At 34.2% G+C, this 26,636-nt stretch overlaps 1 protein-coding gene across 1 annotated transcript in view; it reads right to left on the reverse strand.

Annotated features, from left to right (window-relative positions):
- LOC139503327 (uncharacterized) overlaps positions 1–14,887 on the reverse strand; it is a 45,741-nt gene extending 30,854 nt beyond the window's left edge. Inside the window, exons 1-2 of the mRNA XM_071293097.1 lie at positions 14,688–14,887; positions 14,233–14,401 (exon numbers count right to left, since the gene is read on the reverse strand). Coding sequence (XP_071149198.1) covers positions 14,233–14,401; positions 14,688–14,795 — 277 coding nt within the window. The 5' untranslated portion in view covers positions 14,796–14,887. The remainder of the gene's footprint in view (positions 1–14,232; positions 14,402–14,687) is intronic.
- Positions 14,888–26,636: the final 11,749 nt, after the last annotated feature.

A 26,636-nucleotide genomic window follows, 5' to 3' on the forward strand; every position in this document is an offset into this window, starting at 1 on the left:
ATATAGTATGTGTAGTCTGTGATATGGACCACAGTAATATAGTTTGTGCAGTCTGTGATATGGACCACAGTAATATAGTTTAGGTAGTCTGTGATATGGACCACTGTAATATAGTTTGTGTTGTCTGTGATATGGACCACTGTAATGTAGTATGTGTAGTCTGTGATATGTACCACAGTAATATAGTTTGTGTAGTCTGTGATATTGACCAAAGTAATATAGTTTGTGTAGTCTGTGATATGGACCACAGTTATATAGTATGTGTAGTCTGTGATATGGACCACAGTAATATAGTTTGTGTAGTCTGTGATATGGACCACAGTAATATAGTATGTGTAGTCTGTGATATGGACCACTGTAATATAGTATGTGTAGTCTGTGATATGGACCACTGTAATATAGTTTGTGTAGTCTGTGATATTGACCACTGTAATATAGTTTGTGTTGTCTGTGATATGGACCACTGTAATGTAGTATGTGTAGTCTGTGATATGTACCACAGTAATATAGTTTGTGTAGTCTGTGATATTGACCAAAGTAATATAGTTTGTGTAGTCTGTGATATGGACCACAGTAATATAGTATGTGTAGTCTGTGATATGGACCACTGTAATATAGTATGTGTAGTCTGTGATATGGACCACTGTAATTTAGTATGTGTAGTCTGAGTTATGGACCACTGTAATATAGTTTGTGTAGTCTGTGATATGGACCACTGTAATATAGTATGTGTAGTCTGTGATATGGACCACAGTTATATAGTTTGTGTAGTCTGTGATATGGACAACAGTAATATAGTATGTGTAGTCTGTGATATGGACCACAGTTATATAGTATGTGTAGTCTGTGATATGGACCACAGTAATATAGTTTGTGCAGTCTGTGATATGGACCACAGTAATATAGTTTGTGTAGTCTGTGATATGGACCACAGTAATATAGTATGTGTAGTCTGTGATATGGACCACTGTAATATAGTATGTGTAGTCTGTGATATGGACCACTGTAATATAGTATGTGTAGTCTGTGATATGGACCACAGTAATATAGTATGTGTAGTCTGTGATATGGACCACAGTAATATAGTTTAGGTAGTCTGTGATATGGACCACAGTAATATAGTATGTGTAGTCTGTGATATGGACCACTGTAATATAGTATGTGTAGTCTGTGATATGGACCACTGTAATATAGTATGTGTAGTCTGTGATATGGACCACTGTAATATAGTATGTGTAGTCTGTGATATGGACCACAGTAATATAGTATGTGTAGTCTGTGATATGTACCACTGTAATATAGTATGTGTAGTCTGTGATATGGACCACTGTAATATAGTATGTGTAGTCTGTGATATGGACCACTGTAATGTAGTATGTGTAGTCTGTGATATGGACCACAGTTATATAGTAGGTGTAGTCTGTGATATGGACCACTGTAATGTAGTTTAGGTAGTCTGTGATATGGACCACTGTAATATAGTATGTGTAGTCTGTGATATGGACCACTGTTATATAGTTTGTGTAGTCTGTGATATGGACCACAGTAATATAGTTTGTGTAGTCTGTGATATGGACCACTGTTATATAGTTTGTGTAGTCTGTGATATGGACCACAGTAATATAGTATGTGTAGTCTGTGATATGGACCACTGTAATATAGTTTAGGTAGTCTGTGATATGGACCACAGTAATATAGTATGTGTAGTCTGTGATATGGACCACTGTAATATAGTATGTGTAGTCTGTGATATGGACCACTGTAATATAGTTTGTGTAGTCTGTGATATGGACCACTGTTATATAGTTTAGGTAGTCTGTGATATGGACCACAGTAATATAGTATGTGTAGTCTGTGATATGGACCACTGTAATATAGTTTGTGCAGTCTGTGATATTGACCACAGTAATATAGTATGTGTAGTCTGTGATATGGACCACAGTTATATAGTATGTGTAGTCTGTGATATGGACCACTGTAATATAGTATGTGTTGTCTGTGATATGGACCACAGTTATATAGTTTGTGTAGTCTGTGATATGGACCACTGTAATATAGTATGTGTATTCTGTGATATGGACCACTGTAATATAGTTTGTGTAGTTTGTGATATGGACCACAGTAATATAGTTTGTGTAGTCTGTGATATTGACCACTGTAATATAGTATGTGTTGTCTGTGATATAGACCACAGTAATATAGTATGTGTAGTCTGTGATATGGACCACTGTAATATAGTTTGTGTAGTCTGTGATATGGACCACAGTAATATAGTTTGTGTTGTCTGTGATATGGACCACTGTAATGTAGTATGTGTAGTCTGTGATATGTACCACAGTAATATAGTTTGTGTAGTCTGTGATATTGACCAAAGTAATATAGTTTGTGTAGTCTGTGATATGGACCACAGTAATATAGTATGTGTAGTCTGTGATATTGACCACAGTAATATAGTATGTGTAGTCTGTGATATGGACCACAGTTATATAGTATGTGTAGTCTGTGATATGGACCACTGTAATATAGTTTGTGCAGTCTGTGATATGGACCACAGTTATATAGTATGTGTAGTCTGTGGTATGGACCACTGTAATATAGTTTGTGCAGTCTGTGATATGGACCACAGTTATATAGTATGTGTAGTCTGTGGTATGGACCACTGTAATATAGTATGTGTAGTCTGTGATATGGACCACAGTTATATAGTTTGTGTAGTCTGTGATATGGACCACTGTAATATAGTATGTGTAGTCTGTGATATGGACCATTGTAATATAGTATGTGTAGTCTGTGATATGGACCACTGTAATATAGTTTAGGTAGTCTGTGATATGGACCACAGTAATATAGTATGTGTAGTCTGTGATATGTACCACTGTAATATAGTTTGTGTAGTCTGTGATATGGACCACAGTAATATAGTATGTGTAGTCTGTGATATGGACCACAGTTATATAGTTTGTGTAGTCTGTGATATGGACCACAGTTATATAGTATGTGTAGTCTGTGATATGTACCACTGTAATATAGTATGTGTAGTCTGTGATATGGACCACAGTTATATAGTATGTGTAGTCTGTGATATGTACCACTGTAATATAGTATGTGTAGTCTGTGATATGGACCACAGTAATATAGTATGTGTAGTCTGTGATATGGACCACAGTTATATAGTATGTGTAGTCTGTGATATGTACCACTGTAATGTAGTATGTGTAGTCTGTGATATGGACCACAGTAATATAGTATGTGTAGTCTGTGATATGGACCACTGTAATGTAGTATGTGTAGTCTGTGATATGGACCACAGTTATATAGTATGTGTAGTCTGTGATATGGACCACAGTAATATAGTATGTGTAGTCTGTGATATGTACCACAGTAATATAGTTTGTGTAGTCTGTGATATGGACCACAGTTATATAGTATGTGTAGTCTGTGATATGGACCACTGTAATGTAGTTTGTGTAGTCTGTGATATGTACCACTGTAATATAGTATGTGTAGTCTGTGATATGGACCACAGTAATATAGTATGTGTAGTCTGTGGTATGGACCACTGTGAAATAGTTTGTGTTGTCTAAGATATAGACCACTGTAATATAGTTTGTGCAGTCTGTGATATTGACCACTGTAATGTAGTATGTGTAGTCTGTGGTATGGACCACTGTAATATAGTATGTGTAGTCTGTGATATGGACCACAGTAATATAGTATGTGTAGTCTGTGATATGGACCACAGTAATATAGTATGTGTAGTCTGTGATATGGACCACTGTAATATAGTATGTGTAGTCTGTGATATGGACCACTGTAATATAGTTTGTGTTGTCTGTGATATGGACCACTGTAATATAGTATGTGTAGTCTGTGATATGGACCACTGTAATATAGTATGTATAGTCTGTGATATGGACCACAGTAATATAGTATGTGTAGTCTGTGATATGGACCACTGTAATATAGTATGTATAGTCTGTGATATGGACCACAGTAATATAGTATGTGTAGTCTGTGATATGGACCACAGTAATATAGTATGTGTAGTCTGTGATATGGACCACTGTAATATAGTTTGTGTTGTCTGTGATATGGACCACTGTAATATAGTATGTGTAGTCTGTGATATGGACCACTGTAATATAGTATGTATAGTCTGTGATATGGACCACAGTAATATAGTATGTGTAGTCTGTGATATGGACCACTGTAATGTAGTATGTGTAGTCTGTGGTATGGACCACAGTAATATAGTATGTATAGTCTGTGATATGGACCACAGTAATATAGTATGTGTAGTCTGTGATATGGACCACTGTAATATAGTATGTGTAGTCTGTGATATGGACCACAGTAATATAGTATGTGTAGTCTGTGATATGGACCACTGTAATATAGTATGTGTAGTCTGTGATATGGACCACTGTAATATAGTATGTATAGTCTGTGATATGGACCACAGTAATATAGTATGTGTAGTCTGTGATATGGACCACTGTAATATAGTATGTGTAGTCTGTGATATGGACCACAGTAATATAGTATGTGTAGTCTGTGATATGGACCACTGTAATATAGTATGTGTAGTCTGTGATATGGACCACAGTAATATAGTATGTGTAGTCTGTGATATGGACCACTGTAATATAGTTTGTGCAGTCTGTGATATGGACCACAGTAATATAGTATGTGTAGTCTGTGATATGGACCACAGTTATATAGTATGTGTAGTCTGTGATATGGACCACAGTAATATAGTTTGTGTAGTCTGTGATATGGACCACAGTTATATAGTTTGTGTAGTCTGTGATATGGACCACAGTAATATAGTATGTGTTGTCTGTGATATGGACCACAGTAATGTAGTATGTGTTGTCTGTGATATGGACCACTGTAATGTAGTATGTGTAGTCTGTGATATGTACCACTGTAATATAGTTTGTGTAGTCTGTGATATGGACCACAGTTATATAGTATGTGTAGTCTGTGATATGGACCACAGTAATATAGTATGTGTAGTCTGTGATATGGACCACTGTAATATAGTTTGTGTAGTCTGTGATATTGACCACAGTAATATAGTATGTGTAGTCTGTGATATGGACCACAGTAATATAGTTTGTGTAGTCTTTGATATGGACCACTGTAATATAGTATGTGTAGTCTGTGATATGGACCACTGTAATATAGTATGTGTAGTCTGTGATATGGACCACAGTAATATAATATGTGTAGTCTGTGATATGGACCACTGTAATATAGTTTGTGTAGTCTGTGATATGGACCACTGTAATGTAGTATGTGTAGTCTGTGGTATGGACCACAGTAATATAGTATGTGTAGTCTGTGATATGGACCACTGTAATATAGTTTGTGTAGTCTGTGATATTGACCACAGTAATATAATATGTGTAGTCTGTGATATGGACCACAGTAATATAGTATGTGTAGTCTGTGATATGGACCACTGTAATATAGTTTGTGTAGTTTGTGATATGGACCACAGTAATATAGTTTGTGCAGTCTGTGATATGGACCACAGTAATATAGTATGTGTAGTCTGTGATATGGACCACAGTAATATAATATGTGTAGTCTGTGATATGGACCACAGTAATATAGTATGTGTAGTCTGTGATATGGACCACTGTAATATAGTTTGTGTAGTCTGTGATATTGACCACAGTAATATAATATGTGTAGTCTGTGATATGGACCACAGTAATATAGTATGTGTAGTCTGTGATATGGACCACAGTAATATAATATGTGTAGTCTGTGATATGGACCACAGTAATATAGTTTGTGTAGTCTGTGATATGGACCACTGTAATATAGTTTGTGTAGTCTGTGATATGGACCACAGTAATATAGTTTGTGTAGTCTGTGATATGGACCACAGTTATATAGTTTGTGTAGTCTGTGATATGGACCACAGTAATATAGTATGTGTTGTCTGTGATATGGACCACAGTAATGTAGTATGTGTTGTCTGTGATATGGACCACTGTAATGTAGTATGTGTAGTCTGTGATATGTACCACTGTAATATAGTTTGTGTAGTCTGTGATATGGACCACAGTTATATAGTATGTGTAGTCTGTGATATGGACCACAGTAATATAGTATGTGTAGTCTGTGATATGGACCACTATAATATAGTTTGTGTAGTCTGTGATATTGACCACAGTAATATAGTATGTGTAGTCTGTGATATGGACCACAGTAATATAGTTTGTGTAGTCTTTGATATGGACCACTGTAATATAGTATGTGTAGTCTGTGATATGGACCACTGTAATATAGTATGTGTAGTCTGTGATATGGACCACAGTAATATAATATGTGTAGTCTGTGATATGGACCACAGTAATATAATATGTGTAGTCTGTGATATGGACCACAGTAATATAGTATGTGTAGTCTGTGATATGGACCACTGTAATATAGTTTGTGTAGTCTGTGATATTGACCACAGTAATATAATATGTGTAGTCTGTGATATGGACCACAGTAATATAGTATGTGTAGTCTGTGATATGGACCACAGTAATATAATATGTGTAGTCTGTGATATGGACCACAGTAATATAGTTTGTGTAGTCTGTGATATGGACCACTGTAATATAGTTTGTGTAGTCTGTGATATGGACCACAGTAATATAGTTTGTGTAGTCTGTGATATGGACCACTGTAATATAGTTTGTGTAGTCTGTGATATGGACCACAGTAATATAGTTTGTGTAGTCTGTGATATGGACCACTGTAATATAGTTTGTGTAGTCTGTGATATGGACCACTGTAATATAGTTTGTGTAGTCTGTGATATGGACCACAGTTATATAGTTTGTGTAGTCTGTGATATGGACCACTGTAATATAGTATGTGTAGTCTGTGATATGGACCACAGTAATATAGTTTAGGTAGTCTGTGATATGGACCACTGTAATATAGTTTGTGTAGTCTGTGATATGGACCACTGTTATATAGTTTGTGTAGTCTGTGATATGGACCACAGTTATATAGTTTGTGTAGTCTGTGATATGGACCACTGTAATATAGTTTGTGTAGTCTGTGATATGTACCACAGTAATATAGTATGTGTAGTCTGTGGTATGGACCACTGTAATATAGTTTGTGCAGTCTGTGGTATGGACCACTGTTATATAGTTTGTGTAGTCTGTGATATGGACCACTGTAATATAGTTTGTGTAGTCTGTGATATTGACCACTGTAATATAGTATGTGTAGTCTGTGATATGGACCACAGTTATATAGTATGTGTAGTCTGTGGTATGGACCACTGTAATATAGTTTGTGCAGTCTGTGATATGGACCACAGTTATATAGTTTGTGTAGTCTGTGATATGGACCACTGTAATATAGTTTGTGTAGTCTGTGATATTGACCACTGTAATATAGTATGTGTAGTCTGTGATATGGACCACAGTAATATAGTATGTGTAGTCTGTGATATAGACCACTGTAATATAGTTTGTGTAGTCTGTGATATGGACCACTGTAATATAGTTTGTGTAGTCTGTGATATTGACCACTGTAATATAGTATGTGTAGTCTGTGATATGGACCACAGTAATATAGTATGTGTAGTCTGTGGTATGGACCACTGTAATATAGTTTGTGCAGTCTGTGATATGGACCACAGTTATATAGTTTGTGTAGTCTGTGATATGGACCACTGTAATATAGTTTGTGTAGTCTGTGATATTGACCACTGTAATATAGTATGTGTAGTCTGTGGTATGGACCACTGTAATATAGTTTGTGCAGTCTGTGATATGGACCACAGTTATATAGTTTGTGTAGTCTGTGATATTGACCACAGTAATATAGTTTGTGTAGTCTGTGATATGGACCACAGTTATATAGTTTGTGTAGTCTGTGATATGGACCACAGTTATATAGTTTGTGTAGTCTGTGATATGGACCACAGTAATATAGTATGTGTTGTCTGTGATATGGACCACAGTTATATAGTATGTGTTGTCTGTGATATGGACCACAGTAATATAGTATGTGTTGTCTGTGATATTGACCACAGTAATATAGTTTGTGTAGTCTGTGATATGGACCACAGTTATATAGTTTGTGTAGTCTGTGATATGGACCACAGTAATATAGTATGTGTTGTCTGTGATATGGACCACAGTAATATAGTTTGTGTAGTCTGTGATATGGACCACAGTAATATAGTATGTGCAGTCTGTAATATGGACCACAGTTATATAGTATGTGTAGTCTGTGATATGGACCACAGTAATATAGTTTGTGTAGTCTGTGATATGGACCACAGTAATATAGTTTGTGTAGTCTGAGTTATGGACCACTGTAATGTAGTTTGTGTAGTCTGTGATATGTACCACTGTAATATAGTATGTGTAGTCTGTGATATGGACCACAGTAATATAGTTTGTGTAGTCTGTGATATGGACCACAGTTATATAGTTTGTGTAGTCTGTGATATGGACCACAGTTATATAGTATGTGTAGTCTGTGATATGGACCACAGTAATATAGTTTAGGTAGTCTGTGATATGGACCACTGTAATGTAGTTTGTGTAGTCTGTGATATGTACCACTGTAATATAGTATGTGTAGTCTGTGATATGGACCACAGTAATATAGTATGTGTAGTCTGTGATATAGACCACAGTAATATAGTATGTGTAGTCTGTGATATGTACCACTGTAATATAGTATGTGTAGTCTGTGATATGGACCACAGTAATATAGTATGTGTAGTCTGTGATATGGACCACTGTAATATAGTATGTGTAGTCTGTGATATGGACCACTGTAATATAGTTTGTGTAGTCTGTGATATGGACCACTGTAATGTAGTATGTGTAGTCTGTGGTATGGACCACTGTAATATAGTATGTGTTGTCTGTGATATGGACCACAGTTATATAGTTTGTGTAGTCTGTGATATGGACCACTGTAATATAGTATGTGTAGTCTGTGATATGGACCACAGTAATATAGTTTAGGTAGTCTGTGATATGGACCACAGTAATATAGTATGTGTAGTCTGTGATATGGACCACAGTAATATAGTATGTGTAGTCTGTGATATGGACCACAGTAATATAGTTTGTGTAGTCTGTGATATGGACCACAGTAATATAGTTTGTGTAGTCTGTGATATGGACCACAGTAATATAGTTTAGGTAGTCTGTGATATGGACCACAGTAATATAGTATGTGTAGTCTGTGATATGGACCACAGTAATATAGTTTGTGTAGTCTGTGATATGGACCACAGTAATATAGTTTGTGTAGTCTGTGATATGGACCACAGTAATATAGTTTAGGTAGTCTGTGATATGGACCACAGTAATATAGTATGTGTAGTCTGTGATATGGACCACAGTAATATAGTTTGTGTAGTCTGTGATATGGACCACAGTAATATAGTTTGTGTAGTCTGTGATATGGACCACAGTAATATAGTTTAGGTAGTCTGTGATATGGACCACTGTAATGTAGTTTGTGTAGTCTGTGATATGGACCACCGTAATATAGTATGTGTAGTCTGTGATATGGACCACAGTAATATAGTTTAGGTAGTCTGTGATATGGACCACTGTAATGTAGTATGTGTTGTCTGTGATATGGACCACCGTAATATAGTATGTGTAGTCTGTGATATGGACCACAGTAATATAGTTTAGGTAGTCTGTGATATGGACCACTGTAATGTAGTTTGTGTAGTCTGTGATATGTACCACTGTAATATAGTATGTGTAGTCTGTGATATGGACCACAGTAATATAGTATGTGTAGTCTGTGATATTGACCACAGTAATGTAGTATGTGTAGTCTGTGATATGGACCACAGTTATATAGTATGTGTAGTCTGTGATATGGACCACTGTAATATAGTTTGTGTAGTCTGTGATATGGACCACTGTTATATAGTATGTGTTGTCTGTGATATGGACCACAGTAATATAGTATGTGTTGTCTGTGATATGGACCACAGTAATATAGTTTGTGTAGTCTGTGATATGGACCACAGTTATATAGTTTGTGCAGTCTGTGATATGGACCACTGTAATATAGTATGTGTAGTCTGTGATATGGACCAGGTTTATATAATTTGTGTTGTCTGTGATATGGACCACAGTAATATAGTTTGTGCAGTCTGTGATATGGACCACAGTAATATAGTATGTGTAGTCTGTGATATGGACCACAGTAATATAGTTTGTGTAGTCTGTGATATGGACCACAGTAATATAGTATGTGTAGTCTGTGATATGGACCACAGTAATATAGTATGTGTAGTCTGTGATATGGACCACAGTTATATAGTATGTGTAGTCTGTGGTATGGACCACTGTAATATAGTATGTGTAGTCTGTGATATGGACCACTGTAATATAGTTTGTGTAGTCTGTGATATGGACCACAGTAATATAGTTTGTGTAGTCTGTGATATGGACCACAGTAATATAGTATGTGTAGTCTGTGATATGGACCACAGTAATATAGTTTAGGTAGTCTGTGATATTGACCACTGTAATATAGTTTGTGTAGTCTGTGATATGGACCACTGTAATATAGTTTGTGCAGTCTGTGATATGTACCACTGTAATATAGTTTGTGCAGTCTGTGATATGGACCACAGTAATATAGTATGTGTAGTCTGTGATATGGACCACAGTAATATAGTATGTGTAGTCTGTGATATGGACCACAGTAATATAGTTTGTGTAGTCTGTGATATGGACCACTGTAATGTAGTTTGTGTAGTCTGTGATATGTACCACTGTAATATAGTATGTGTAGTCTGTGATATGGACCACAGTAATATAGTTTAGGTAGTCTGTGATATGGACCACTGTAATGTAGTTTGTGTAGTCTGTGATATGTACCACTGTAATATAGTATGTGTAGTCTGTGATATGGACCACAGTAATATAGTATGTGTAGTCTGTGATATTGACCACAGTAATATAGTATGTGTTGTCTGTGATATGGACCACAGTAATATAGTTTGTGTAGTCTGAGTTATGGACCACTGTAATATAGTATGTGTAGTCTGTGATATTGACCACAGTAATATAGTATGTGTTGTCTGTGATATGGACCACAGTAATATAGTATGTGTAGTCTGTGATATGGACCACTGTAATATAGTATGTGTAGTCTGTGATATGGACCACAGTAATATAGTTTGTGTAGTCTGTGATATGGACCACAGTAATATAGTTTGTGTTGTCTGTGATATGGACCACAGTAATATAGTATGTGTAGTCTGTGATATGGACCACAGTTATATAGTTTGTGCAGTCTGTGATATGGACCACTGTAATATAGTATGTGTAGTCTGTGATATGGACCACTGTAATATAGTATGTGTAGTCTGTGATATGGACCACTGTAATATAGTTTGTGTAGTCTGTGATATGGACCACAGTTATATAGTTTGTGTAATCTGTGATATGGACCACTGTAATGTAGTTTGTGTAGTCTGTGATATGGACCACAGTTATATAGTTTGTGTAGTCTGTGATATGGACCACAGTAATATAGTATGTGTAGTCTGTGATATGGACCACAGTAATATAGTTTAGGTAGTCTGTGATATTGACCACTGTAATATAGTTTGTGTAGTCTGTGATATGGACCACTGTAATATAGTTTAGGTAGTCTGTGATATGTACCACTGTAATATAGTATGTGTTGTCTGTGATATGGACCACTGTAATACAGTTTAGGTAGTCTGTGATATGTACCACAGTAATATAGTTTGTGTAGTCTGTGATATGTACCACTGTAATATAGTTTGTGCAGTCTGTGATATGGACCACAGTAATATAGTATGTGTAGTCTGTGATATGGACCACAGTAATATAGTATGTGTAGTCTGTGATATGGACCACAGTAATATAGTATGTGTAGTCTGTGATATGGACCACTGTAATATAGTAGGTGTAGTCTGTGATATGGACCACAGTTATATAGTTTGTGTAGTCTGTGATATGGACCACAGTAATATAGTATGTGTAGTCTGTGATATGGACCACTGTAATATAGTATGTGTAGTCTGTGATATGTACCACTGTAATATAGTATGTGTAGTCTGTGATATGGACCACAGTAATATAGTTTAGGTAGTCTGTGATATGGACCACTGTAATATAGTTTAGGTAGTCTGTGATATGTACCACTGTAATATAGTATGTGTTGTCTGTGATATGGACCACTGTAATACAGTTTAGGTAGTCTGTGATATGGACCACAGTAATATAGTATGTGTAGTCTGTGATATGGACCACAGTAATATAGTTTGTGTAGTCTGTGATATGGACCACTGTAATATAGTTTGTGTAGTCTGTGATATGGACCACTGTAATATAGTTTAGGTAGTCTGTGATATGTACCACTGTAATATAGTATGTGTTGTCTGTGATATGGACCACTGTAATACAGTTTAGGTAGTCTGTGATATGGACCACAGTAATATAGTATGTGTAGTCTGTGATATGGACCACAGTAATATAGTTTGTGTAGTCTGTGATATGGACCACTGTAATGTAGTTTGTGTAGTCTGTGATATGGACCAAAGTAATATAGTTTGTGTAGTCTGTGGTATGGACCACTGTAATATAGTATGTGTAGTCTGTGATATTGACCACAGTTATATAGTTTGTGTAGTCTGTGATATGGACCACTGTAATATAGTTTGTGCAGTCTGTGATATGGACCACAGTAATATAGTATGTGTTGTCTGTGATATGGACCAAAGTAATATAGTTTGTGTAGTCTGTGATATGGACCACTGTGAAATAGTATGTGTAGTCTGTGATATGTACCACTGTAATATAGTATGTGTAGTCTGTGATATGGACCACAGTTATATAGTATGTGTAGTCTGTGATATGGACCACTGTAATATAGTATGTGTAGTCTGTGATATGGACCACTGTAATATAGTTTGTGTAGTCTGTGATATTGACCACTGTAATATAGTTTGTGTTGTCTGTGATATGGACCACAGTAATGTAGTATGTGTAGTCTGAGTTATGGACCACTGTAATGTAGTATGTGTTGTCTGTGATATGGACCACAGTAATATAGTATGTGTAGTCTGTGATATGGACCACTGTAATATAGTTTGTGCAGTCTGTGATATGGACCACTGTAATATAGTTTGTGAAGTCTGTGATATTGACCACTGTAATATAGTTTGTGTTGTCTGTGATATGGACCACAGTAATGTAGTATGTGTAGTCTGTGATATGGACCACAGTAATATAGTTTGTGTAGTCTGTGATATGGACCACTGTAATATAGTTTGTGTAGTCTGTGATATGGACCACTGTAATATAGTTTGTGTAGTCTGTGATATGGACCACAGTAATATAGTATGTGTAGTCTGTGATATGTACCACTGTAATATAGTATGTGTAGTCTGTGATATGGACCACTGTAATATAGTATGTGTAGTCTGTGATATGTACCACTGTAATATAGTATGTGTAGTCTGTGATATGGACCACTGTAATATAGTTTGTGTAGTCTGTGATATGGACCACAGTAATATAGTATGTGTAGTCTGTGATATGGACCACAGTTATATAGTATGTGTAGTCTGTGATATGGACCACTGTAATATAGTTTGTGTAGTCTGTGATATGGACCACTGTAATATAGTATGTGTAGTCTGTGATATGGACCACTGTAATATAGTTTGTGTAGTCTGTGATATGGACTACTGTAATATAGTATTTGTTGTCTGTGATATGGACCACTGTAATATAGTTTGTGTTGTCTGTGATATGGACTACTGTAATATAGTTTGTGTAGTCTGTGATATGGACTACTGTAATATAGTATGTGTAGTCTGTGATATGGACCACTGTAATATAGTATGTGTAGTCTGTGATATGGACCACTGTAATATAGTATGTGTAGTCTGTGATATGGACCACTGTAATATAGTTTGTGTAGTCTGTGATATGGACCACTGTAATATAGTATGTGTAGTCTGTGATATGGACCAGGTTTATATAATTTGTGTTGTCTGTGATATGGACCACAGTTATATAATGTGTGTAGTCTGTGATATGGACCACATCAATATCTTTGTGTTATTTTTTATTTGAGTTATATCAATATCTTTGTGTCATCTGAATTTCAGTCACATCAATATCTAAAGCATTACATTAAGCATACAAAAACATTCTTATCAATAAATACCATTTGTTTCCCATGTGTTAAGTTCTCCTAAGATTATGTTCTCTTCTTTGTTACTTAATCCAAGGTCCTTAACAAGTTGTTCCATCAACTGGAAAGAATCTGTATATTTTGATGTTGTCCATTCTGTTAAGTCACAATGTGCCCAGGGATTACGTATGTCTGATCGTATCTAAACAATCAAAAACAATGAAATATTATGTCCATTCCATGAATGTTGACTGTAAGAAATACCCATATTAAAAACTTTTCCAAGAAATCAAAACATATATCGAAATATTATCAATTTGCATAATTTAATGTTCCGTTTCTTTTTTGAATAACATATTTTTTTTATATCTATATAAACAAATTTCTATATTATTGGTTACATAGATATGCTCCCTGAAACGTCATCATGATCATGTGCATTGTAGTACACATGCAATTACTAAATTTGAAAACTTGAAAATGTATACCTTTTTAGCATCAGTTTGTACAGTTGGTGGAAAGGTTCTGATGTTGATAACCATACTAAGTAGAGCAGATGCGTCACATGATTCATCAATTCCAGAATAGTGAGTCATACTTGGTTGCAGGAACAACTTTGACAAATCCACATGACTTGTTACTTTGTAATCATAGTTCCTGTAATTCCGGTTCAATTTCCTGTTATTGTTGATTGATTCATAATTAAGAAAACATCTATTTGTTGCTGGATATTTCTTTAGATATCTATAATATCCCTGTGTATCAATGAAGTCGCTGGCTACTAGAGAACTAAACAAGTTACTAAGAATAGGATCAACATACTTTCTTAGTAGAGGAGATATAATTGAATGAAGACAGATCCCTACGATCAGCCATCTTTTCTTCTCCTCATCTAAATCTCCTGGTGGACCTAGAAGAAAATTGATTGAAAAATGAAGAGTGAAAAATAGTAACAAAATCAAATGTGTCCCATTATCTTAGGTTTTAAAACATTTATCATAAATGTTGTAATTTTACTGTTTTAAATGAAATGAAATGAAATGAAATTATTAATGTACTAGACTCATCTATATCATGTCTATGCATGGAAAAGTCTTCTCCCTGTTATATTTCTTATCGAAAAATATGTATAGTAAAACAGGACAGTGGCCATAATGTTAGAGGTAGAATTATCTCTTATTGTCACCCATTCATTTCCTTTGATATTATAAATGCAGTTGGCTTGACAATATGTAGCTAGGGATAAATATAAATGTTTAATTTTCTGAACTAGCTAGTAATTAAGAAAACATTTTCACAAACAGTGCAAATCTCAATAGAGTATCTTTTTTAAAGTACACATATTTTAGAAGCCTGCAACATGTCTTCACAGCTTATTTAAGGTCTTTGTAAATTTTGAAATAAATTTTAATAAAAAATATGTTACCAAAACCAAGAATACAGTATATTGCATTTTTTATTTCATCTCATCCGATGACAAAATCCTCAGTTTGCTAATGACGAAATTTATTAACTGATACTACAGTTACTTTTTTTGTTTATTTGTGTTTTGCTGATGATTTTTTTGCAATTTACAAATGGTTCAACCTTGTTCACACTAGCTTCTATAGGTCATGTAGGTTAAGAAAACAAGAGGCTCTCAAGAGCCTGAATCGCTCACCTTAATTCTTTTGGTTAAATCTCTCATCAATGATTATTTTGGCTTTTCAATTTATTTAAATGTTTTTTGGATCGTCCTATTTTCTTCAAAAGCCAAAAAAAATAATCATTTTCTCCTATGTTCTATTTTAGCCATAGGAGCTATGTTTCTTGACATACAAGGAAATAAAATATAAAATTTATACTAGATACTCTGAAACTCATTTAGCCTAAGTTTGGCTGAAATTGATACAGCAGTTTCAAAGGAGAGGATTCTTTAAAGTAAGTCAACATGATGAACAAATTGTGAAAAAAGTCTTTAAAGGGCAATAACTCCTTAAGGGGTCAATTGACAATTTTGGTCAATTTGACTTAATTGAAGATCTTACTTTGCTGAACATTATTGCTGTTTACAGTTTATTTCTATCTATAATTATATTCAAGATAATAAACAAAAACAGCAAAATTTCCTTAAAATTATCAATTCAGGGGCAGCAACCCAACAACAGGTTGTCTGATTCATCTGAAAATTTCAGGGCAGATAGATCTTGACCTGATAAACAATATTACCCATGTCAGATTTGCTCTAAATGCTTTGGTTTTTGAGTTATAAGCCAAAAACTGCATTTGACCCCTATGGTCTATTTTTAGCAATGGCGACCATGTTTGTTGATAGATCATAACTTCGGATACAATTTACAAACTAGATACCCTAAGGAACATTCAGTTAAAGTTTGGAAGTATTTGGCCCAGTAGTTTCAGAGGAGAAGATTCTTGTAAAAGATTACTAAGATTTACGAAAAATGGTTAAAAATTGACTATAAAGGGCCATTACTCCTAAAGGGGTCAACTGACCATTTCCGTCATGTTGACTTATTTGTAAATCTTACTTTGCTGAACATTATTCCAGTTTACAGTTTATCTCTATCTATAATAATATTCAAGATAATAACCAAAAACAGCAAAATTTCCTTAAAATTACCAATTCAGGGGCGGCAACCCAACAACAGGTTGTCTGATTCATCTGAAAATTTCAGGGCAGATAGATCTTGACCTGATAAACACTATTACCCCCTGTCAGATTTGCTCTAAATGCTTTGGTTTTTGAGTTATAAGCCAAAAACTGCATTTGACCGCTATGTTCTATTTTTAGCAATGGCGACCATGTTTGTTGATAGATCATAACTTCGGATACAATTTACAAACTAGATACCCTAAGGAACATTCAATTAAAGTTTGGAAGTATTTGGCCCAGTAGTTTCAGAGGAGAAGATTCTTGAAATGGTTTACGACGACAGACGACGACAGACGACGACAGACGACGGACGACAGACGACGGACGACGACGGACGCCAAGTGATGGCATAAGCTCACTTGTCCCTTCGGGAGAGGTGAGCTATAAAGAAAAAAAAAGTGGCAACAATTCGATGTATAAAACATGACAACAGACTTTTCTAAATATTAAAGGATTGCTTTTGGTTTACACCAAAACCTAACTCCTCTATTCTCCCCCCCCCCCCCGCCCCCCCCCCCCCCCCCCCCCCCCCCAACCCAACCCAACCCCACCCACCCCCAATGAAAAACAAGAGGCTGTCACAATGACAGCAAACCGGATTTATTAACATTTATTTGTGTCCTGGCAATATCACAAGAACCATTACTGATGAATGGTGAAAGTGAAAATCGTCAATATCAAATTTGACCTCCATTTTGTCATCAGTATCAACATATTAAAATTTGAAAAGCTTAGATTGAATGGTTCATGAGTAAATGCAACAACGTGAATGGAAACGCTATTTTACGATCTTTCAAGAACCATAACTCCTGAACGGTAAAAGTCAAAATAGTCATTATTGAACTTGACCTCTATTTTGTCATCAGTAACAACATATTAAAATTTCAAAAGCTTTGGTTGAATGGTTCATGAGAAAATGCACGGACACGACTGGAAACACCATTTTTCAATCTTTCAAGAACCATAACTCCTGAACAGTAAAAGTCAAAATCATCAATATCAAATTTGACCTCCATTTTGTCATCAGTTTCAACATATTAAAATTTGAAAAGCTTAGATTGAATGGTTTCTTAGTAAATGCAACAACGTGAATGGAAACGCCATTTTACGATCTTTCAAGAACCATAACTCCTGAACGGTAAAAGTCAAAATAGTCATTATTGAACTTGACTATTTTGTCATCAGTAACAACATATTAAAATTTCAAAAGCTTTGGTTGAATGGTTCATGAGAAAATGCACGGGCACGACGGGAAACACCATTTTTCAATCTTTCAAGAACCCTCCTGAACAGTAAAAGTCAAAATCGTCATTATTAAACTTGACCTCCATTTTGTCATCAGTAACAGCATATTAAAATTTCGGAAGCTTTGGTAGTAGAACAGTTCATGCATAAATGCACGGACACGACTGGAAACTCCATTTTTCAATCTTTCAAGAACCATAACTCCTGAACGGTAAAAGTCAAAATCGTCATAATTGAACTTGACCTCTATTCTATCATCAGTAACAACATATTAAAATTTAGGAAGCTTTGGTAGAATAGTTCATGCGTAAATGCACTGACACGACTGGAAACTCCATTTTTCAATCTTTCAAGAACCATAACTCCTGAATGGTAAAAGTCAAAATCGCCATTATTGAACTTGACCTTCGTATAGTTGTCAGTAATAACATATTAAAATTTTAAAAGCCTGGTTGACTGGTTCATGAGTTAATGCACGGACAACATTTGATTGCCGCCCGCCCGCCATACATCCCCAAATTAATAAGCGACATTTTAGTCACAAAAATCCGGTTAAAAAATCAACAAAACAACAAAACACCAAAAACACATATGATATTTCAGGGGTAATAACTTAACAGATTGTTCTCCAACAACTTTCAAGATTGAAACATCCTATCATGTTGACCAGTTTTGCAATTTTCTTTTCTACTTTTGCTCTAATAGTTCTAAAAACATAAATATAACGTATTGTGCTAACTGTTGTCACCCGGCCAGATCTAATTGTAGTCATTTATACATTTACCGTTCAAGTATGACCTTATGTTTATGTTAAAGACATTGAGTTCATACAGGTTTATCAATAAGGACCCTAACAACTGAATGTGGCTGACATCCTTTATGTGTAAATAACACTATAATTGGTATATTGCACAGAGATTTTATCGTTAAACCAGGTGCTCTGCAGGGCGCAGCTTTATACGACCGCAGAGGTCGAACCCTGAACAGTTGGGGCAAGTATGGACAAAACATTCAAGCGTGATACAGCTCTGAATTTGGATTGTGATCAATTTTTTGACATTACATGGGTGTTTTTTACACAAAACAAGTGTCAAGATTTTACAAATCAATTAAAGATTTCTTCTTCAATCTTTTTAAATCTAAAATTAAATAGTTGACACAGCATAGGTTTCTGACACAGAATGAATGTGTTCTAATGAACTAAAAAGGTTTTTTTTGCCTTTGAGCAATTCACTATGCTGTTGAATATTAATCCTCTCAAAAAAATGTTTGAAGAAATTTTCTTTTTATATTTATGAAATCTGAAATGAGAAAAATTTAAACCCCCCCTTTTTTTCACATCTCCGTTTCCCTTTTTCCAAAACTGATATCAATTCAAATTTCTAATGGAGTTTGCAACAATAACTACTCTTTTAAATACATCATAAAATATTAAAATGTAAAATAAAGTGCTTGTTATCACTGAATGGTAAAGATTATTTTAATTTATCAGTTGGTAGTAAAAAGTGAATATACATTGTATATTGTATATAACAAAGATTTAAGTTGATTCTGGACAAAGAAAGATAACTCCAATTAAAAAAAAATCTTGCTATTGCACAATATTTTGCAATTAGATATTTCTTGCTTACTATTCTGGACAAAGAAAGATAACTCTAATTAAAAAAAAATTGCTATTTCACAATATTGTGCAATTAGATATTTCTTGCCATTGAGCAATACTGTGCAATTGAAAAGACTTGCTATTGCACACTACTTAATATAATAATTTTAGATTCTGATTTGGACCAACTTGAAAACTGGGCCCATAATGAAAAATTTAAGTACATTTTTGGATTCAGCATATCAAAGAACCCCAAGATTTCAATTATTGTTAAAATCAGACTAAGTTTAATTTTGGACCCTTTGGACTTTAGTGTAGACCAATTTGAAAACAGGACCAACAAGAGGCTGTCACAACGACAGCAAACCGGATTAATTAACATTTATTTGTGTCCTGGCAATATCACAAGAACCATAACTGATGAATGCTGAAAGTGAAAATCGTCAATATCAAATTTGACCTCCATTTTGTAGTCAGTATCAACATATTAAAATTTGAAAAGCTTAGATTTAATGGTTCATTAGTAAATGCAACAACGTGAATGGAAACACCATTTTACGATCTTTCAAGAACCATAACTCCTGAACGGTAAAAGTCAAAATCGTCATTATTGAACTTGACCTCTATTTTGTCATCAGTAACAACATATAAAAATTTCAAAAGCTTTGGTTGAATAGTTTATGAGAAAATGCACGAACACGACTGGAAACACCATTTTTCAATCTTTCAAGAACCATAACTCCGGAACGGTAAAAGTCAAAATCGTCATTATTGAACTTGACCTCCATTTTGTCATCAGTAACAATATATTAAAATTTGGGAAGCTTTGGTAGAACAGTTCATGCATAAATGCACGGACACGACTGGAAACTCCATTTTTCAATCTTTCAAGAACCATAACTCCTGAACTGTAAAAGTCAAAATCGTCATTATTGAACTTGACCTCCATTTTGTCATTAGTAACAACATATTAAAATTTGGGAAGCTTTGGTAGAACAGTTCATGCGTAATTGCACGAACACGACTGGAAACTCCATTTTTCAATCTTTCAAGAACCATAACTCCTAAACGGTAAAAGTCAAAATCGCCATTATTGAACTTGACCTTCATTTAGTTGTCAGTAACAACATATTAAAATTTTAAAAGCTTTGGTTGAACGGTTCATGAGTTAATGCACGGACAACATTTGATTGCCGCCCGCCCACCCGCCCGACCGCCCGCCCAACCGCCTGCACGCCCGCCGTACATCCCCAAATCAATAACCGACATTTTTGTCACAAAAATCCGGTTAAAAATGAAGAATCTACATACACAGTTAGATTTGGTATATCAAAGAACCCCATTTATTCAATTTTTGATGAAATCAAACAAAGTTTAATTTTGGACCCCGATTTGGACCAACTTGAAAACTGGGCCAATAATCAAGAATCTAAGTACATTTTAAGATTCAGCATATCAAAGAACCTAACTAATTCATTTTTTGTCAATTTCAAACTAAGTTTAATTTTGGACCCTTTGGACTGGTAGTCGTTAAGAATTTCCAGAACAGATTTCTTTGCAAATCATTATTTCCAGACATATAAAACACCAGAGTTCTTTGTATGTATATCTCTTAAAAGACTTCAAAATAATGGGGGGGGAGACAAAACTTTGATACAGTGATAGTTTAGTTTAAATTCAGAGAGCAGGAGCATTAGAAATATTGTTTTATTCATTTTATAGGTTGCACTTTGTAAATACAGCTTTTTCACAGACTGTCTCTTTTGAGGGGATATATTATTCATAGATACTTTGTATTGTGTATGTACTGGTTCTAAGAAATGATGGGTGGGGTAGGGATACTACGGAATTAAGTATAAATTAGTTTAAAATCTTAGTTCTTGCATGTACATAAATGTTAAAAGTATATGCTGCACAGCCCTTTGTTTTGACCTTTGAATAAAATAGTAGTACATCTCAACAACTTTCTATTTTTGTATATTTAAATATTTAGGAATCTTCATAGTAAAAGAGCGCACAGTTTGAGCTGTAAATGTACCCATAATACATGTATCTATGCGAAATCGCATTGTTTTTAATAATTTACAAAAGTGCAATATTTGTATTTGAAACAATTCAAGCTAAAAATTATATAAGAAGTGCAACTTACATGTATATAATTTTTAGCTTGAATTGTTTCAAATACAATGTATATACAAACTATTGAATGTTTATTGGGTGCAAAAGTCACAATAATTGGATTAATAGCATCTATGACTACTAGTGGAAAATTATATGCCATGGAAGGATAAAAACAGAGAAAATTTGGTTTGATCATGGAAGTATTATATGTTGAATATAATATTTCCATGGTTTGACAAATTTTTGATACCTTAATGACTGACCTTTGTTAAAACATCAAAAATATATATCTTGATATATGATTAAATGTAGCTTCAGACACTTGTGATGTAATCAAGAAGCTGATTATTTCAACCAAGTTATATATATTAAAATCTGTATTTTTCACCTTTTTCATATAAGAATTAATTAACACCAATTGTGCAATTTAATTTGATATCTTAAATTTTCTGAAATTTAGGATTTGTCCTATAATATTATTAACAAATGCCAGATTTTAGGTCACTTCAGCTAAATAGCCATAACATTTACCAATTAACAGATAATTGATACATCATTTATTCAAACACACTTGTTTGTCTTCACAGCAGGAAATTGTCTAATTACCCCAATATTGTAGAAGACTGACCAGAAATGACCAGCTGTGGACTATGTATGCATTGCAAAATAGTGATACAAATAAATATAAATAGATTGCTATCAGAATCAGTGGAAAACTGTCTACTGACTTTTGATTTTACTTTCAGAAGATCCCCCCCCCTTTTTTTTTAAATTAATAGTCTTTATACAAGGCATGGTTTATTTTCACATAAAAAGCATATAACTAAAGATAAGGAAAATGGATACGAATAAGAAATGACTGATGTTTGTTTTTTAAAAAGAAGAAAGTTTTGAAAATTTAAAAAGTTGAGAAAAAAAAAATATTTCACGAAAAGATAACTGACATTCTTATGGCAGCAACCATTTCATTTTCAGGGGTTTTTTTGGAAAAAAAAGTGTTTCCAGTTTTCGAAAGAAATAATTTGTTTTTGACCCTGAGAAAAAAAAATTGTTTGTTTCACCCACAGCGGTCACTATAATCCTATATGTGATGCTAAAATTGAAAGAAACCATGACCTTACGTTGGAAAGCTAAGTCTAAATCCTAGTCAATAATGATTGAAGTTTAGGGCACTGCCTGGTGTAGTATTAAAGCCTCACACACATGTCATAGTTGACAGGCCAATGCGGTGGCGGATCCAGAACTTATGGTAAAAGAGGGCACTGACTGACTTAACTGACCTAAGGGATTGGGCTGCTCCAGTCATGCTTCAGTGATTTCTTTTATAATCAACCAAATTTTTCTCACAAAAGGGGGGTCCCTTTATCTGGATCCGCCTATGTAATGAGCCAATGATATAGTGTTAGAATACTTAGAACATTTGACCACTTAAAAGCCCTTATTTTTGTTCAATAAACATTTAGATACAGCCTAGTGTTGAAGTAACAAAATAGCAATTACTCCCTCAAACCTTTAAGCAATATCAGGGAACTTTATAAGAAGATTCTTCTTACTCTATATATATAAATACCTGACATGTAGAGTAAAATCAGATTTTTTTTGTCCATTCTTATTCTTCCATAGTTTACTTATCAATAATTATTTAGCAGTCAATCTTAAGATATCAAAGTGAAAGATTTTGAATAACTTTGTCAAACTTTCATGAAATTTTACAAAACTAACTTTAAAAAATTAGACAAAAACTTCTTAAATCAAGAGAAAGAAAAGGGAGCAAATTTTGATTTTATTTTAATTGTAAAGATATAATAATTTATATTCAAGAGAAAAACAGGGTCATATCGCAGATTGGTATTTAAGGGGAGGTCGCCACCTTAATGCGGGGTTCACACATTGCAGATTATTGCTCCTGTTTGGAATCAGACAGCGATACGACACGAAAAGTGAAAAAGTCGGATTAGTATCCCTAATTATCTGGAATGTCCTATTATTGTCTGAACGCAGTAGTTTTAGTTCGTAACAGATTCCTACTGGTCGGGAAGGATCCGGATAGTTCGGCAAAGCACCCCGACAGTTAGGTGCGTCCCCGTAACATTCGGGGAAACTCAGCCCATTGATCAGACTTTTAAATACTTTTAATCGGGAATGGTCCTGTCAAGGATGGCAGAAAAATCGTGAATGTGTGACCCCAGCTTAAAGAGCTACCACTAAGCTAAAAAGCAACAATTTAATTCAACAGATCACATTATTTAATAGTTGACATGATTGATATTCAATAGTACAAAAATCGAAGTATGAACAATATTTCATCTAAATCATTTGTAATCAGCTGGTGATCCTATAAGTTAACAGAAAACTACTACATGTATTATTTGCAACTTTTGATCTAAAGATTTATAGTTTCTGCAGCGAATGAAATTTTATGGATGCTTAATGCATTCATAAGTGAACTTTAGCAGGTAGTGTTGTTGAATAACTTGCATTTTCAAACAGGAAATTCAATTTTATTAAGTGGTAGGGATGAGCTGGTCACAATGGTCACTATTTCAAGCTTCATTACATTTATCATGATAAAATCTGGACATTAAGATGAAGGTCAAGTTTTCAACTTGCCTGTTTAAATCACAAGTGTCTGAAACTAATTAGATGTCATAATCTTGTGATGTTTGTAAATGTTTCCAATAGTGTGGTCAAATCAATTATCTCTTAATCAATTTTCCCATGCATTCTTACCAGCTATTAATTTGCTATTTGTGCTTTTATTAAATCCCATTATTTTGACATTTTCACATTAATAATATCAGAGACATATAATACAATTATATATCTCTGATAATATGTAATAAAGAAACACTACATTACAATCCTTAAAAGAAATTCTGATGCGTTTATGGGAAATTCCAATGTAACTTTTAATTGTTTAATATACTACAGGATTATTATATTAATTATAAAAAAAATTATATGCTTTTGAGACAGATATTCATTTTTGATTTAAGTAAAAATATGAAATGAAAAGGGTGGGGTATGTGCTTGAAATAATGGTGTACGTCATGTATACATGGTAAACCTACAAAAAGTAGTTTTTAGTCAGGAATATGTTCGCGCTAAAGTTTTAGAGATGCTTCTCTTGGTTATGACTGCATATATATACATGTACATGTATTACTAAATAAATTCCAGGATTTTTTTGTATATTTAAACAGAAACAGATAATTTCCAGACAAAAAAATCAAAACTGATGTCTTCCATAGGTATTGCTTCTGACCTTTACTCAAATTTCCAGACATATTGACAGCATCATGAAAAAAAATCCAGTATTTTTAAGTACAATTATGATTTCAAATGCTGGAATTCCGGAAAATTTTGGCAATGGTAAAAAATATTTCCATGGATTTTTTTTTTCACAACTAATGTCTTCCATAGGGGGGGGGGGGTGGTTTATTTCTGGAATAGCCCATTTGACTCTGTCATTTTCATTTCGGATATAAGCATACTCCGCTTTATTGCATAATTTTGTCTGACAAATAGGCTATGCAAATAACCGGAATCTACTGTATATATGTCGTTGTCCCAAGTCAGAATCCTCTATTTCAGTAGTTTTCATTGTTTGGTGTCGGTTATATAATATGTAAATAATTTTTTGTCAAAAATCGCATATACAATGTTAAGCGAGATTTTCCTGTCTAACATTTTTTTATTTTTTTTAAATTTAAGACTGATATTATACAATTATTGACTTTTGATGAGGTTGATACAATGATTTATCAACCCCAGAGATGTGATATTCACCAAGGCCAACGGCCGAGGTGAATATCACATCTGGGGTTGATAAATCATTGTATCAACTGATATCAAAAGTCAACAATTGCTTTATTATATGACTCTTTAGTTCTCAGTGTCATTTTCATATTTTTAGATTGTGAAATATATCCTTGTTAGATGGTATTTTGCCTAGACTGTTTTTATTTTATGCCTATACGCTAGAATCTGTTGATCGGCGAGTATTTTTAGAATCCTTTTCTATCAAAATCTTCTTAATTTCCTCATTATTTAACGATGGAAAGCGTTTTTCAGTAGCTACTTCTGCTGCTCCAGCCATACTTTGTTGCCGGAAACATGTAACTGTCATCTGTTAGATCGAAACGATTTTATGTAGAGAGCGCTGATTGGTTGATATTTATTCGGTCGTCCAATTAAAAACCATTTTATTTATACATCCCTTAAATAGCTAACAAGAATTCCTCGTTTCTATATTTAGGTACACGGACGCTGTTCCAAGTCTTCTATTAACCTCTCGTGATTTTTGACGCGGTGAATATAATGTTTTATCAAAGAGGATTTCCTATGCTTTTAGCCAATGAGAAAACAGAAAATTTATAGTCATATAATAAATATATATATATATAAGTTAGGGGAACAACATCCTTTTTTTTATATACCAGTCATAAGTTAAAGAATCAAATTAATTTGCTACTGTTTATAATTGAATGGTCTCATGCATGGTTGTAGGCTCCCTGTCTGGTCAAAGTTCGGAATTGAAGTTTGATAGTTCCTGTTTTACTAAAATACACCGAACTGGAAAAAAAGCAAAGACTTTCCGCACAAATTAAGAATGTGTCCGCTTCGGCAGTCATGTATTCAAACGATCTATTTTTTAAGTAGCACTTAAATCCAACTCACTTGTCTCAGAGGGTCATTCTAGTACAAATCAGTGTCCATATTAATATACTAGCCAATAAAAAAAATCAATACACTTGCAAGTTTGAACTAAATTTTATCATGAAATATAATAAATAGGAATAAAAAATGTTAAAT

The sequence above is a fragment of the Mytilus edulis genome, chromosome 14 (genome assembly GCF_963676685.1).
Source record: "Mytilus edulis chromosome 14, xbMytEdul2.2, whole genome shotgun sequence".
Classification (NCBI taxonomy): domain Eukaryota; kingdom Metazoa; phylum Mollusca; class Bivalvia; order Mytilida; family Mytilidae; genus Mytilus; species Mytilus edulis.